Source organism: Lathyrus oleraceus, chromosome 5 (assembly GCF_024323335.1).
Source record: "Lathyrus oleraceus cultivar Zhongwan6 chromosome 5, CAAS_Psat_ZW6_1.0, whole genome shotgun sequence".
Taxonomy (NCBI): domain Eukaryota; kingdom Viridiplantae; phylum Streptophyta; class Magnoliopsida; order Fabales; family Fabaceae; genus Lathyrus; species Lathyrus oleraceus.
In genome coordinates, this window is record NC_066583.1 from 592,003,200 (window position 1) to 592,020,712 (window position 17,513).

At 33.5% G+C, this 17,513-nt stretch overlaps 2 protein-coding genes across 3 annotated transcripts; one reads left to right on the forward strand and one right to left on the reverse strand.

Moving 5' to 3' along the window:
• Positions 1-7,923: 7,923 nt before the first annotated feature.
• On the forward strand, positions 7,924-8,765 carry LOC127086782 (uncharacterized). Of its 2 annotated transcripts, none has more exons than XM_051027590.1 (2): positions 7,924-8,223; positions 8,342-8,765. In XM_051027590.1, exons 1-2 carry the CDS (start codon positions 8,076-8,078, stop codon positions 8,587-8,589), a joined length of 396 nt encoding a protein of 131 aa, XP_050883547.1. In that variant the 5' UTR covers positions 7,924-8,075; the 3' UTR covers positions 8,590-8,765. The 2 variants fall into 2 exon arrangements, with proteins under 2 accessions (XP_050883547.1, XP_050883548.1); XM_051027591.1 differs by having other exon boundaries at positions 8,007-8,223; positions 8,345-8,765.
• Positions 8,766-8,787: 22 nt separating this feature from the next.
• LOC127086780 (transcription factor bHLH115) lies at positions 8,788-10,699 on the reverse strand. Its single transcript, XM_051027589.1, has 6 exons — positions 10,155-10,699; positions 9,970-10,035; positions 9,844-9,900; positions 9,684-9,758; positions 9,433-9,595; positions 8,788-9,327 (listed from the first exon to the last, which is right to left on the reverse strand). The coding sequence occupies exons 1-6, from the start codon at positions 10,382-10,384 to the stop codon at positions 9,079-9,081; spliced, it is 840 nt and encodes a 279-aa protein (XP_050883546.1). The 5' UTR covers positions 10,385-10,699; the 3' UTR covers positions 8,788-9,078.
• Positions 10,700-17,513: the final 6,814 nt, after the last annotated feature.

Here is a 17,513-nt window from a genome sequence, read left to right on the forward strand (position 1 = left end):
AATTAATTTTTATTTTATTTTTTTCATTAAAAGTTAGGTTAAAATACAAATAAGGTAAAAAGTTCATACCTTTCTTTTCTTTCTCATATGAGTTTGCTACCGGCATCAGAATCGGAATAGATTAAAATGATCGGCATCTAACAAGTAAAAAACTTTATTCATTCTTCTTTTATAAAAAGTAACAAATTAAAATGATTGCTTGATTTGTATTTTTGAGATTTTTATGGTTCTTCTTTCTTGATGTGTTAAAATAATCTATATGAGGTTTATTAAGCCAATTCATAACACTGTAATTTACAAATATAATTATACACTGTAATAAAGTTTATTTAATCATTGTTGCTGCTAATTTCTAATAGTGAAGTTACCGGTATTTGAAAACGGATTAAAGTTGATTAATTAAGTTTATTAATTTTTTTCTCTTTTAATTTTTATGTTCTCTAAATTGATTTTTGGATCTGATATGATATTATAGGAAGAGTAAAGATGAATAATAGGAAAATTGATTCTTTTTTCAAAAGGAAAGCATGTGAAATTGAAAGAGAAGAGAGAGATGAAGAAATTATAATCCCGACATCCGAATCTGAAACAGTTCTTGAGAATCCAACAATTGAAGAGCATCATGGTTTTGAAAATTCTTTGGAACGCGATCCTGGAAAACGTCATCCGATTTGGCAATATCCACCAAATCAAGTGGATGCAATACGAAGAGCTTATCTAAAATGGGGTCCATATCAAATTCATTTAGAAAACTATCCTTTGTCCGATAACGAGGATCATCCGAGAAGGTTTCAACATACTTGGTTTACCATATTTCCATCATGGTTAGAATATTCACCATCTGAAGATGCCGCATATTGCTTACCATGTTACCTTTTTAGCAAAAAACTAAGTGGACGTCCTGGATCATTTGTCTTTATTTCTATGGGTTTTAGAAATTGGAAGAAAGTTAGGAATGGAAAACATTGTTCCTTTCTTAAACACATAGGGAAAGATCCTTGCTCACCACACAACAATGCAATGAAAGTTTGTCAAGACTTGTTGAATCAAGATGGTCATATTAGAAATGTTATTCAAGTGCAAAGTTCAAGTCAAAGAATGAATAATCGGTTACGACTCAAGATTTCAATTGACACTGTTCGTTGGTTAACACTAAAAGCTTGTGCTTTTAGGGGTCACGACGAAAGTAGAAAATCAAGAAATCAAGGTAACTTTCTTGAGTTATTGAAGCTTTTAGCATCCTACAATGATGAAGTTGCAAAAGTTGTGTTGGAAAATTCTCCACAAAATTGCAAGTATACTTCACATCAAATTCAAAAAGAGCTCTTGCAAATTCTTTCTAGTAGGGTGAAAAAGAGTATTCGTGAGGAAATTGATGATTCCAAATTTTGTATCGTTGTTGATGAAGCTCGTGATGAGTCAAAAAAGGAACAAATGGCTCTTGTATTAAGATTTGTTGATAAAGTTGGTTTAATACAAGAGAGATTTTTTGATGTGACACACGTTAAAGACACCACATCTTTAACTCTTAAGGAAGTAATATGTTATATACTTTCTCGACATAACCTTGATATTTCTAACATTCGTGGCCAAGGGTATGATGGTGCTAGCAATATGAGAGGAGAATGGAATGGTTTACAAGCCCTCTTTATGAAAGATTGTCCTTATGCATACTATGTTCATTATTTTGCTCATCGATTGCAACTTGCATTAGTTACATCATCAAGAGAAGTCAAACCTGTTCATAAATTTTTTGAGAAGCTGATCTTTGTTGTGAATGTTGTTTGTTCTTCTACAAAGCGTCATGATGAGTTACAAGCTTACCAATTAGAAGAAATTGCTTATTTGTTAGAGATTGATGAGATTGTAACTGGTAAAGGTGCAAATCAAGTTGGTACATTGAAACGAGTTGGAGATACTCGTTGGGGATCATATTACGATTCAATTTCTAGCTTGATAAACATGTATGAAGCAACTTGTTTAGTTTTTAAAAAAATTGCAAAAGATAGAGGGAGTTATGCTACACGTGGGGATGTAGATAGTTGTTACAATTACTTGAAGGCATTTGATTTTATATTTATTTTGCACTTGATGAAAGAAATCATGGGAATAACAAATATGCTTTGTCAAGCCTTACAAAAAAAATCAAGATGTAGTTAATGTTATGAACTTGGTTCGTTCAACAAAACATCTTATTCAAGGTTTGAGAGAAAATGGTTGGGATATATTGTTTACTAAAGTGGTATCTTTTTGTGAAAAGCATGGAATTGAGATTTCTGATCTTAATGATGTTCATTCAACAACAAGATTTGGACGCTCCCGTCTTGAAGAGAATCAAGTCACAATTCAACATTACTTTAAAGTTGAAATCTTTTTCACTACCATTGACAAACAGTTACAAGAGTTGAACAACAGATTCAGTGAGCAGACAATAAATTTGTTAACTCTTTCTTGTTCTTTATCTCCTAAGGATGGATATAAAGCTTTTAGCATTGATACTATTTGTTCTTTAGTTGAAAAATATTATCCTATGGATTTTAGTGATCAAGAGAAGAATAATTTGCAATTTCAACTCCAACATTTTCTATTTGTTGCTCGTCAAGCATCAAACTTGAATAATTTATCAACTATTCAAGAACTATGTTCATGTTTGGTTGCATCTGGACAGGCTGAAACTTACTTCTTGATTGATAGACTACTTCGTCTTATCATGACTCTTCCCGTTTCTACGGCCACAATTGAGAGGTCTTTTTCAGCAATGAAAATTATTAAGACTAAGTTGAGAAACAAGATGGATGATGGGTTTCTTGGAGATAGCATGACAATATATATTGAAAGGGAGATTAGTGCAAGCATTAGTTCGGAGTCAATTATTGACGATTTCAAGTCACTCGGAATGCGTAAAGCATTACTTTAAGGTAGTTTTAAGTCATGTAATTTAAATTTTTAGTAATTAATTTTGTATTTATTTTAACTTTAATGTTTTATTTAAAATACTATTTACATTTTATTTATAATCTTTATTTTACGTTAGCGGCCATCCCAAATTTTTTTATCTGGCTCCGCCACTGGTCTTCATCCCATTCCTTGAAATCATGAATTTTTAAGACTGTCATAGCACTATAGGAAATTCTTCTATACAGTGCATCAGAGGCAAAATTTTATTTCCCTGGTCAAGGGCCTTGCTATTCTTCCATAATCATGAACGAACCTCCTATAATAATTGGTAAGGCCTAAGATTCCCTTTAAGTTGGTGGCGTTATTGGGTGAAGGCCATAACATCATTGCTTCCAACTTCTTAGGATCCATAGATAATCCTCTAGCAAAAATAGCATGTCCCATATATTTCAATTTATATTGGCCAAATGAACACTTCTTGTTGTTAATATTCAATTCACTTTGTTGCATTAATGTCAATACATTTTGTATGTGTTATTTGTGTTCTTCCAGAGAAGGATTATATATTATAATATCATCGAAGGATGCCAAAATGTATTTCTAGAGTAAAAGCCTCAGTGCTTCATTTACTAATGATTGAAAAGAAGAAGGTGTGTTAGTAAGTCCGGACGGAAGTAGCATAAATTCATAGTGACTTTCATGTGTTTAGAAAACAATTTTTGCAATGTCCTCTTTCATCATTTTGATTTGGTGGTATCCTGATCTTAAATCCAGTTTTGAAAAGACGTTGCCCCTCCTATATTTTTCAACAACTCCTCAAGTATTGAGATGGAAAGTTTTTCGGAAACGATGGTTTTGTTCAATGCCTTGTAACCTACACAAAATCACCAACTACCATCTTTCTTTCTGACTAAGGTGACAGGACATGAATAAGGACTCGTAGATGATTAGATAATTTATGCTTCTAACATTTCAGCAACCAATTTTCAATTTTTTGTTTTATGATAGTGAGTATATATGTCTGGTTTGATATTTGTTATCTTGGCTCCTTCTTCGAGGTCAATGGTATGGTATTGACACCGATGAGGAGGAAATCCTTTCGAGGTTTCAAAGAAGGAGAGGAAATCATGTAACACATATTTTAATTGTGACGCAATTGAATCCTTCCAATATATCTTTATTTGAATGTGACGATATTCAATAAATTTTCCTTGTTACAAAGCTTTCGATATATAATTAAGTGAGGTGTCTTTCTTTGAAAGTTCCGAATCTCCTTTTAAAATGACATTTCTTCCCTTAATCTTGAGGTACAACGTTATTCGTTCAAAGTTGACTCTAATCTCTTAGGCTTGCTAACAATTCCACACATAAAACCACATTTACGCCTCTAAGGCCAAACAAGAAGAATTGTTGTTGTACTTGTACTTCTTATACTTTCAGGAGAACTTTTTTGCACACTCTCTGAAATTTGATATTGTGATCATCTCCAACTTCTACCATGTATCATGGAGTGTCTTCTACCTTTAATTTTAATTTTTCTACAATTCCTTAGAAATGATGTTATGGGTGGAGCCACAATCTATCAATACTATGGCTTTGTGATCATCAATAGTTCCCAAATCCTTTAAGGATCAGAAAGAATTAAATTCCACAATATTATTCATTAATAGTTTGGGTGTTTTTCCAATTTCTAGTTTGGGTTCCTCTTTGGATTTTCAACATTATCTTTGTTTGTTACTAACATTATCCAAAAGTTATTAATTTTTGCATATACGAGAGGTGCTCCATTTTTCTTCGCAAAGAAAAACTTCTCATTTCTTCCTCTTTTCTTGAAGTTCCCATTTGATTAATCATTGAAATCCTCTAAGTCAGTTGTTTTTTTTATAGTTTATTCATGGATATGCTACCGGCTAAAGAATTAGAAGGGTCGTTACTTTTTCCTCCACCTTTTTGAATAACACCATAAGTAAAAGTCTTCAAATAGGATGGAATTCAGTATGAGGTGTTGAATTTTCAATTTGAATTTGAAGTAGTATTCAATCCCACATTCCAAATCGCTTTGTTTTTCTGCTCAATCATTAATGTCTTCTTAACCATGATTGAAAAAATGGGTGGTTCGTAGAGTTTAGTTTCTTCCCTGATGTTTTCCTTCCATCCGTTCACAAAAATGTCCTTCAAATGTTCTTCATCAACATTTTTCATCATGCTTGCAAACTTTTGGAATTACTCAACATACTCATCCACGATTTCTTATTGTTTAAGTGTAAGGAGGGCAATAAAAGGATTGAGAGTGGCTGAAGTTTGGAAACTTTCAAGAATAGAAAGTTTGAAATCTCCCCATCCAATATCTGAATTGCAAGTCTCCCACCATTGGAACCAAGATAGCATTTCCATCAAGTACCATCATAATTGCCTGAATTTTCTCTTCTTTTAGGATATCTTTCATTTGAAAGAAGTGCTCTAATTTGTTTATTCAACTATAAGCATCGTATTCTCCATCATATATGGAGATTTCCATTTTTCTTCATTGTTTTGTTTTTCCTTCCCTAATGTGAATCTTGGTTGTCTATTCTCCATAGGCAGAATCTTTTAATGTACCATCTTTTGAGTGCATGGATAAATTTTCCATCATGGCTTCTGGGCGGGAAAAGTGTGCTTCAAGTTATTGTCGTTCTGCATCTCAATTTTTTCGGTATGTTATCAATATTTTCGAAATTCTCTTCGTTGTGTTAGGATTATTGGAAGTAAATCGAGTTGTCACCATATTTGAAAGCAAAGCACCTGGACGGTGCTCTGATACCAATTGGTAAGAACAAGATAAAATGGAACAGGATGAAATAAAATTTTATATAGATCATTTTTGGGATATATTGTAACACAAGTTTTTGAGAGCTTGTTTCTCCATAAATCATATTCTTCCCATTTTCCCTCAGTTGCTTTCCTAATCTGGTTTGCTTTTATTTATATTTCATCTAACATGCATTCTTAATTGACATAATTAATCAAAATGGTTGTGACTATCCCCAATTGTAATTTCTCCATAGTTAATATTTTTTTTCTCCAAGAGATGTGCCCTTTCTCAAACAGTTGCATCCTCCTAGGTCAAACTTTTTGGCCCTAATGGATGCGTCTCTGCACCAAGGGTCATGCCCCCTGATTTTCATCTCATGGCTCATCACCCCTTGGATGGGTCATGACTGTTAGGTGGTGTGCACCCTTTGGATGTTGGGCGCCCTGCTTGTGATAGCCCAAGGTGGTTGCGCCCCTTGCTCGCTGCTTGTAGATGTAAACCCTAGTGATTGGTGGTTACGCTTATCAATTTCTTTGTCTGGCTTCAACTTATTCTTCTCATTACGAAGCTCATTTTGCTGAGCGCTGAACTATAATTCTTTAGAACTATGTTTCTTATATAAAACTTGGATAAATACAATGCACACATCGGAAAACAATATAGGAAAGAAAAAGGCATCCATCGAAAAAAAGAATATATATATATAACAACAATATAGCCTTATCACACTAAGTGAGAACTTCTACATGGATCAACTTCCTCCATAATGTTTTATCCAAGACCATGCTTATATCCAAATTGTTAATCTCGAGATATTTTTTAATAACTTCTCTTATAGTTTTTTCTTGATCTTCCTTTACCTTTAACTGTTTGAGTCATCTCCATCTGATCTACTCTCATTACCATAAAATCTACAAGTCTTCTCTCTACATGCATAAATCACCTAAGTTTATTTTCCACCATCTTTTCTACTATACAGGTTACCCCAACACACTCTCTCTAATATTGTTATTTCTAATCTTACCATGTATAGTATTACCACGCATCCAACACAATATCTTCATCTCTTCTACACTAACTTTATTCTTGTGTTGACTCTTAATCGTCCAACATTTTGTCTCGTACAATGTTTTACCGCAATCCGATGAAAAATTCCCTTCAGCTTAAGTGGTACTTTTGTATCACATAAAATCATTGAAGCCTTTTTTCATCTTAGCCACCAAGCTTGAATTCGATGATTTATATTTCCTTCTATTTCTCCATAGTTTTATATGAGGGCCCAAGATATTTAAACCACGTAACTTGTGGAATGATATGGTCTCCATCTTTCACCTATAAATTAGAAACACTTCTTCTTCTTTTGTTGAACTTACATTCCATATACTGCATCTTACTTGTACTTAGGCAAAAGTCATTCATTTCTAAAGCTCGACTCAATAAACAGAAAAATGGATATTATCATATCCTAAATTTTTCCCTCATCTTTTCTTTTCATTAATTTATTTATATGAAATCATTTGTCAATTTTTTTTTTCAAAACGTGTCATTTTATTGAATTATCTTTACATACCATTCCATTTTTATCATCATCATAAAGTCAATCTTTATTTAAAATCCAAAAGTATTCTAATTACATTTCATGCATTTTTATTCACCATATGTCATGCATTTTCCATCCATTTTATTCATACCTCATGTGAGGTCAAAGAAAGAACAAAAGTAATCTTGCACTCAGGATATACAATGTGAAGAAGTCTAAAATAATTCTTACTTACACCATATTACGAAATACAATTTGGGAGTTCAAATGGCTTCTTCCTTAAATGTGAATGTTCATTACATTTGTTTATATAGCAATTCTATATTGCATTGTAGGCTATCATACACTATCAATTAACATATAATTGCTTGTGTAACAATTAACAACAAATAACTAACTTTCAACTACAAATGTAACTAACTAACAACTTCCAATCTCTTTGTTTTCATCTTGAATCCCTTGAATGTTTTGTTTAATCAATATTAGTAAATAACAACTTCCTCTCCTTATTTTTCTACATTATATTTCTACTTGACAGCATCAAAATAGTTTAATATTCTGGCACCAGCACTTAGTTGCATACATGAATTAGGTGTGCACCGCTAGGGAACTTGGAAATGCTCAAAATGATTGCTCTGCACATCTTTCAGATATTCAACAAGTCATAAAAAAACTTTTTATTCCCACCAGTCTTGTGCACCACATTATTATTCCTTCCAAATTCCTTTTATGCTTCTCTCAACATATATATAAACCTCTTCACTCAAGTCAATTCTCAAATCAATTATATCTATCTGATTATCTTTGATCATCTTTAGCATTCCATATTCATTATATTTAGAAAACATGGAAGTATTTCAAATCATTCTAAGAGTATTTTTTATGGCTATCCTCATCAAATTGGCCATGGCTACTAATCACATTGTTGGAGGACCAAATGGTGGATGGGATACAGGCTCAGCAGATCTTCAATTTTCAGTCGGAGACAATCTCGGTAAGTCACTACATCAATTTCTAAGCATTTGTTTGGTTTGACGTCTTTAAATTTATCTATTGGCATAAAGACTTGTAAAGCCGTGAAAGAGTCCACTAAATTTCTCCTGTCTCTCCAGCAGCAGCATCTCCTTCAATAGCAGATTCTCCAACTATTTCAATCATTCCCTCTGCAGCTCCTGAAGAAACTACTTTTGGTTCACCCGCAGATTCTCCGGAATCACCAAGTCTGTTTTTTGAAACACAAACGGAAACTCCTACGTTTTCTTCACAGTTTCCTTCCAGTGTAGCTGTACCTCCTGACTCTCTTCTAGCACAACATTCACAGGACGCATCGGATTCATGGTTCGAGAATGAAAATCTATAAGCCTTCATTTCAGTGTTTTTTATCGCCTTCTTCTAAGCAAGAGAATAATATCACTCAACTCAATCATTTCTAGTGAGCCTATTTCGTTTGAAAACTTGTTTTGATGTTTCCCTCTTTGTTACCATGGTGTGACTATCATTGCTTAAAAAATCAGTTAAAAATCACTTTTATTTTCATTCTAGTCATGCATTCCAACCATCACATAAACCATTTTCTTATATTAGTTTGAGATTGTATTGTTGCAGCACAAATTTATGATATCAAATCAACCAAATCCAAGCAAACTTTTAGTCTGTGAATTTAAAAAACAAACAGAAACAAAGAGCATAACTTGGGCAAAAACATAATACAAGCAAAGCACGCATACGATAACAGTAATGTTATTCCAACAACAATTTGATACACATAAATTCAATGATTTCGTGTATCAACTTGATGTTCGAATAACATTTATCTACAATAACGGAGTGGATGCTGTTGCTAACCACTTTAAGCAACGGGTGGTCGAAGGAGATGATCCTGTGATGTATCAATTGTAGCAGGTGACATAAACTGCCACATTGAAATTCCAGGATAACCAATGAAAGGCATCAGCTTGTGGCCAACAGTTTGCGCTTTAGCAGCCATGGCATTAGAGAGGAAGCTTGACTGCACACCTGTTAATTTCACTTGTTGCTCCAGCTTTTCTTTGTCTAGCTTCAGCTTATTCTTCTCGTCACGAAGCTCGTTCTTCTCAGCCTGCAAAACATAACTCTTCAGAACCATGTTTCCTATATAAAACTCTGATTAAGACGCTACCGCCCAGCACAACGTGGATTACAAGACTAAGATGAGAAAAATCACCTTAAGCTCTTTAACTTTTTCGCGTAATTCATCGTTCCTTCCCTTGAGCCTCTGTGTTTCGTTTCTTAATTGAGTCACCATTCGAACCGCATCGTTTAATAAAGTGACCTTGTCTGTTTTGGGGAGTGTATCAGGCTCTAAGACAGAACTCAATTCCAGAAACCTTTAAATCATGTCAAATTGAAAAAACATGAGATCTTAGTTTAGAAGCTTATACACTCAATCCGAAACTTGCAAAAATAATAACATACTTATCGTTGAGTTTATCCCTTCTCACTTTCTCACGACCTGCTTTGGAACCAGAAGCATATGATTCTGTCCTTAACCTGAAATTACAGTGGCATATTAACTGGTGAATTTCAATTTTCAACCATATATAATATCTTTTACAAAGACAAAAGAAGATGTTACCGCTTTGAACGGCCATTTTCGAGTAAAGTTGAATCTAACGAGTATTCCATTTCCAATCTGCAAATATAGAGTAATAATCAATCACTCATAGTATGTTCGATTCCAAAGGCACGAAAGAGATATTACCGCTTTGAAGGCTTCCAAGGGCCATTTTCGAAAACAGTAGAATCTAGTGAGTATTCCATTTCCAAGCTGCAAAAATATAAAGTAACCATATATGACTTAATCTATATAATCTAGAATTCAACACAGACTCAATATTATAAATATTGATTCAAAATCAACTTTCACAAATATTTCAGAAAAGTAACCTGATATTGGAGGAAGGAGGGTTGATGATGTGAGTCTGAGACTGAGACTGGGGCATCCAGTTGAAAGCAGCAGCAGCAGAAGAGTGATGATTCGAAGAAGCCATGAAATCAGCAGCAGCGGAAGAGTGATAATTAGAAGAAGTCATAAAATCAGCAGCAGCAAGAGAGATATCATAGCCATAATCATAGAGCCAACAAGAGGAACCATCACCAGTGGAATCCATGTCCATGTGAGCAAGGTATTGAGAGTGTGTAACTAACTGTGTACTACTGCTACTACTACCACTGTATTTTTATTAATATCAATGGATGGAGTCATGAAATAGCGTGAGAATATAATAATAACATTATTTTGGACAAAACTATATATATTCATTGATTTGTTTGTTCTACTTGGCCTTAGGGATTTATCATCGGTATTAAGAAGAGTAAAGAGAAAGTCATTGTTGTGAGTGTGATGTGAAATTTGTGACGGAAACTGTGATGTGCGCCATGGTTAACATTACGTTGAAACAGTGCAAGGTATCAAATTATACGTCATCGCTTTGCTTTCGTATAATTCCTTTCACGCATGTTTATTTACCCATTCATTTTTACGTCAATATTATCATTATTAATATAATCAAATATATTTTACACGATTAATTCTTATACCTAAACTCTTCCTTAGATATTATTGTTTTATTTGAACTTGTTTTTAACTGTAGTTTTTTACAGTTTTTTTGTTATTTACTTATATAGTTTCAAATTGTGTAAACTAAAAATACTATTTTTAAATTTCATATGTTAGTTATTATTATTATTATATTATTATTATTTTATTGTATATTTATAAGGGTAGTTCGATCTTTTCAAACTTTTAGTATTTATATTCGGGTGTAACTCTTACTCTTTGGTTTTGATTCATTCTATTAAAACCCCAATTCAAATGTTTTTCTTCTTTTCTATGTTTTTATATATTCATTATTGTTAACAAGGTATTAAAGAATTTGGTTTGATGTCGGAAACTACCGTAAAATAATACACATATTTTTAAGGTGTGGAACAACGATTTTTTTTTGGTGATCTCAATTAAAAGTTTATTGAATTTAAATGTGCATTTTGATTGGGTAGAGGATTGACTTGGAGAATTTTATTTTTATCCAATGACATGATGTATTGGCAATTGCTCATAGTGATATAAAAAGTGTTTTTTCTTTCATACATTCAAGAGATCTCTTCCCGTCAACAAATACGTGTATTATGACATAATTACAAGTGCATCAAGCTTCACTTTCATCTGACTCATTAATTAGGGTTTTTCAACAACATTCAATTTCATCTGAGAATTTTGATCAAGACATGATCTCAAGCCTTGAGACATGATTCAACACACTCAAGTACATCCTTAGAGCTCATCAATTATGTTCAATTGACTCGAGAGTTTGAATTCATTGAAGTTCAAGAAATTGCAATTCATCTGATACAAAACCAATGCACTAAAAGTCAAACATTTAACTTTTGAGATTTATGATCAAATATGAACTTCTCAAGTTAAATTTCATGAAGATATGTTTAATTGATGAATTTAATCAAGAAAAATCAAGATAATTGAGGTTACTTGCAAAAAGGGCAATCTTTAAGACATTGTAAATTTCACCAAGTATTCAAATTTCATGTTCAAGTGCATTACTTTCTCAAGACATAACTTCCAATTCAAGCAGAAATTTTCTTTGTTCCAAAGCATAAATGAAAGCTCTTTTTCTATACTTCAACTTTGTCCTACAGGGTTGATTCCCTAAAAATGCAAGGATTTTGAGTTATGAGGCCATAAAGTTGGTGTCTCAAGTTGAAACACTTAGAAAATTTTCAAGTTAGCTTTGATCCCTAAAAAGTAATAAACTTTACAATCAGTTTTCATCATGATCCACTTTGATTCAGAAAAAACACAACATGAAATTTGTAGAGAATGTTTGGGTCTTTTCAAAAAGTACAAGTACATTTTTCCCATGCATGAGCCATGAGTTTCGAAAATGGGAAGTTAGGGTTCCAAACTTGAATTTCAAGTCATGTTCATGATGAATATTTGGAGGAAAACCATTTAAAATGTGAAAATATCTTGATTGCAGATTCTTTTGTGTATAAATCTCTCCATAGTCAGATGTTTATATGAATCCTAAGCGCGTTACACAAGGAATTGAGGTTTTGTCCATTGCACTATACCATTTATGGATGAATTTGCAAAAGATCACATTACTACTTTGATAAAGCAAGCTTTATGCCAACAACTCACTCTTTCACCCTTGAAACCTATCTCTAAAGATCACAAACAATCTTAAGTGATCAGAAGTGTAGCGGGGTTTTCGTTACCTTTAGGTTTATTGACTAAACCAAAAGTCAACATACAATTCGAGTCGCCACCGCACTTTTATTTATCCAAAGGAAAGGCTAAAAAGCGAACAAAAACCATGTAAGAAGTTTTTTAAATCAAAAACTAATAAAAATATTAGAGATCTAGGTAAGGGGGTTGGTTATGAAATAGGAAGGTTATACGCACCCAAAACATCCTTAGTACTCTAAGGGAACCCTTTTTGCAAATATGTGTTGTAGGTTGGTATTTGTGAAAAGATTTATGCAAAAGATTGGAGGGATGAGAAGAGAATAGATTATATTTACAAATTTTATTGTTTGAATGGATGAACCCATTGCCTACGTATCATCACAAAGGAGGATCAAAACCTCGTAGTTCGTGGTAAAAATTTCAAAGATTGGTGAATTGATTTTAATCAAAAGCCATAAGGTCTTTTGTTATCAAAGGGAGAAAACTCAACCTAAACCAACAATCCACCATGCGAGGAAGGCTTCAACATGCTAGTGAGGGGGTGACCCTATAATAAGCATGGAAGACTTATAATCCAACACTAAGGATGAGGTGAGATTTACATCAACCACTATGATAAATCAAACCTATGACTAATGTTTTTGAAAAGAGTTTAACAAGTGGCCATTAATACCACAAAACAACTTGAAATGGGTTATATTTACAAGTTGAATTTATTTACAAAATGAGGTCAAAGTTGGATTGAAGTTTATTTACAATGAGTATTTATGAAAATGGTTTTGAAAAGTCAAAGGCCTAAGGCCTAGATTTCTAATTTGAAATAAAGTCAAAGTTTTGAAAATGATTTTTGGCTTGTTTAGAGGGGGGAGAGGAGAGAAGGGTTATTCCTAAAGCATACAAAGATAAGAGGGGAGAGATAACCCTTGGAGTTCCTTTTCTTGGAGTCATAGAGATGACTCAAGATGCTCATTTCCTTTGGATTTAGCACACAAAGCAAGTAATCAATAATTTGAATTCAAGCTCCTAGGATCTCCATTTGGCTTGGCTCTTAACTTGGCTACTCATGGCAATGGTCCTCTTTTCCCAATCTTAAGATGAGATTCCTATCACACAAAAGCACACATTAAAAAACTCACAACATAATAAAGGGAATGGACCAAGAGTAAGTTTGAGGAGAAGTCCTTTGAGGTCAACTTTGAATTTTAGCATTCTAAAGGCATGAGGCCTAGTTGCTCTTCAACACATTTTGCATTCTAAAGGCATGAGGCCTAGTTGCTCTTGAACTCCTTTAAGCATGGGTGAATCCTAATTCTAAGTCCTTTCTCCTTTTTTATTTTGGTTCACATCAAAACAAACCCAAAACAACACAAAATAGCAATATATTTATATACAATAATGTGCTCAAATGAGCAAAAGAAAAATGACATAAACATAAAATATGTGCTCAAGTGAGCAAAATGAAAATCAAGATGAATAATGAGCAAGAAATAAATGACATTAAAAGTAAATGACAAGAATTTAAAAGCTCAAATTAAACTTAGTAGTTAGTAGAGTTATGTTAACTTTTCATAAGACAATGTAGCGCTATGTTAAACAATCGTAAGTGGACTAATATAGTAGCCACACCTATCTGAGGCCGGTCAATAAGAATATAGAAAAAGAACACAAGTTAGAGGTCATGACTAGTAAGCCAAACTCCATAAACTTGCCATGCCAAACAAGAGGGGAAGGGTCTTGTATTGACTTTTGGTTATTTGCTTGACCAAGAAGTAACCTATCTTTGACACAAAATAAATCACTTGATCATGGATCAAGTTGAGTTTGGTTTTGATCAAAGAAGATTAAACTTCTATTTATCAAGACCAACCTCAAGACTTTAACTCATTGGCCATTGAGGGAAAGAAAAGGATGGAGATGAAAGGGAGGGGGTAAGAAGACATCAACCAATCCCAATTGATCAAGGGATAACTCATCCTTGATCAAACTCATTCATCTCTCTAGGTGATGATCCTTAAGGATTCTCAAACCACAAGATCCAATGAATTTGATCAAAGTTGAATCAATTCAACCTTGATCAACACCAAACAGAAGAGGAATGAATATAACAAGTCAAGAAGTCAATAATATTTTTTTGATAATTTTTGAATTAAAATAAAATATAAATAAAAAACAAACAAACAAAGTTGAACCTCAAATTCAATTCAAAACAACTTCAATAAGTCCAATTAAATTTTCATAAGTTCAACATAGTCAAACAAACTTTGACTAATTTTCTCACAAAACTTTAAAGCCAGAAAGCAATTAAAATCAATTAAAAACAACCAAAAATAGCATAATATGAATTAAAATCTCAAATAATCTCAAAACAAACAAGAAATTGTTGAGACTACTTTTCATTGACTTATCATGATTCATAGATGCTATGAAAATATTTTTGTATTTTTTTAAAGTCAGAAAGCATTTTAAAATGAATTAAAATCATTAAAAACCAAATAATTCATGAAAAATATCAAATGAGGTCACAAAAACAATTAAAAATCATAAGATGAAACTAGATTTTTCAAGAAAATTTTTTAAGTTGGTCTCATATTTTTCTGACCTCATATAAATCTTTTATGAATTATTGAAAATAGAATGAGTTAAAAGAAAATAAAGAGAAAATGAAATAAAGCGAAAAAAGATGAGCCACCGGATCCGTCTCATTAAATGACGTGGCGTGTTACACGGCCTGGATTTGAGGGTGCATGATGTACTCAAGTCAGCAGCGAAACACAATGAATTAAAAAAGTAATTAGAATGGATGCACGAGATTAGATCGTGAGGGAGAGATCCAATGGCTGTGATCAGTACACGTGGTGGTGGTGGTGGAAACCACCACCTTCTCCGATCAACCAAGCAGAATCCAGCCAGAAATTGCAGGAAAACGAATCTCATCAAAAATGAAAAACAAGGGCATGGAAATGAAGCTTATGTGATGTAGATCATCATTGTACCATTAGGTACTGTAACACCTCAAAATTTGCCCTCCTCTCTTGGGACTAGCTAATCATATTGCATTGCATTTTTAGGTCATTAGGCATTGCATTTTGCATATCATGTGGTTACATTATGCAAGTCATCCTCCTAAGTCTTGATCAAAAGAAAGGAGGTCATGTGCAAGCTAGGGTTTCATTGGACTGGTCATTAATCATCTGAGGATGTGGAGGTCCAAATTAGGGTTTTGTGGTTCTCAAGGAGATTGATCTTGGTCTTGTTTGAAGTGATACATCATCATCATGGTTTATCATCAGAAGATTCAAGTGTTGAAGCATATTCCTTGAGATTAGGGTTTTGACCACTGGTCAACCCTAATCAGTTGCATTGGGCCAATCAGGGCATGGCAAGGAGATGGGGTCTATGATGGATATGGGGATCATCATGTGATTGTATTGAGCTTATGGAGGCTAGGGTTTCACCCTTGAGCCATTTCATCAGAGATTGGGGCTCAGATTGATCAGTGCATTGCCAAATTCATCTATCAGTTGAAAAAGTCAACTGTGGTCAACTGTGCTTGATTTTATGGATTTGGAGGTGGGAGAGAGTTGGATACACTTCATTCATGTTGGAACAAGTGTTATTTGACATTTCAAAGCTCAAGAATGAAGAAAATAAAGTCAGAACAAAAATTGCCAAAAATAGAAAGTGACTTGTAATGGAAGTTTCCAAAAATGGAAAGTTTTTGACCACAAAATTACATGTCCAAGGAAGCTTCAAATGAAAATTTGTTCAACATGAAAGTTGTAGATCTTGGTCTCACCTTTCTAAAAAGTCCAAGAACTTGAAATTCCCATGTATGGTTGGCAAGTTATGGTCCATTCAATTTCAAAAAAGACCTATAATCAAAGGGGCATAACTTTCACATGGAGTGTCCAAATTGGATGATCTTTTTATGAGCAAACTCCATTTGACATGTACTTTCATGGTGCATAATCAAAATTCATCAAAAATGGTCAATGCAAAAGGTCAATTTTCAAGTGCACTAATTCAAATCCAAGGGCAAAATGGTCCAACTTGAGAAATACTTGGAATTTTGGAATGGGAGTTTTTGCAACACATCACAAATGCCAAATAGAAATGGTTTGAACTGTCATGAGTTGTCAAGGATCAATATTTGGCTAGGCTATTTTTGAACTTTCACTTAAAGTGCATTTTTGGTGTGAGATAGTGAAATTGAGAAATACAAGGCCTATGGACATGAAACCAATGCCAACACACTCCAAATGCAAAATAGAAGTTGTGTGAGCTGTTAATGCACTGTTACATTGCCAATTCACAAAGGTCATTTTTGGACTTTCACATAAAAGGCAATTATGCTAATCACTTCAAATTTGGTAATTGAGATTAAGAATTGGATTAGTGTGGAGTATAAATGGTTAAGCATAACAGAAAATGCCAATGATAATCACATTCTCCAAGATTCATAACAAACTTTCCCTCCAAAAGCGCATTTTCTCTCAAATTTCATCAAGCTTTTTTTCAAGATTTCTCCATCAATTCTCAATGAAATTGCAAGATTCTTGATGATTCATGCTCTACAAACCATAAGCTTGGACTGTTTCATCGAATTGGTGCAAGAAAGCTTCTGAATCTCCACTGTTCAAAGTGTGCTCATCAATGGCAAATTGAGATTTCTTTCACTTGGATCAACATTGAGCTTAGCTACGAGTTCCATTCACCTTCCTAAAGCTTCTTCTTCATCTGTTTTTGGTAATTGCGCGCAAAAGCTTCAAGAACAACCACTGCCATCACTTTAAGGTTAGTTTTCGAATCTCATGGTTTCTTGAATTGAGACATGCTTATTGTAGTTCGTGCAACGTAGAACAACATGATGCTCTTAGTTTTTGGAATGATTAACTATTGAATGAGATATATTGATTGGAAGTTTGATGTGTGTTTACATTTCCGCTCGATCCGTGAGATATAGTAGAAATTAGGAGATTTCGTTAGCATATCTTGAATGTACGTTGGAAGAGGAAGAGAACGGTATAAGATTTGCGCAT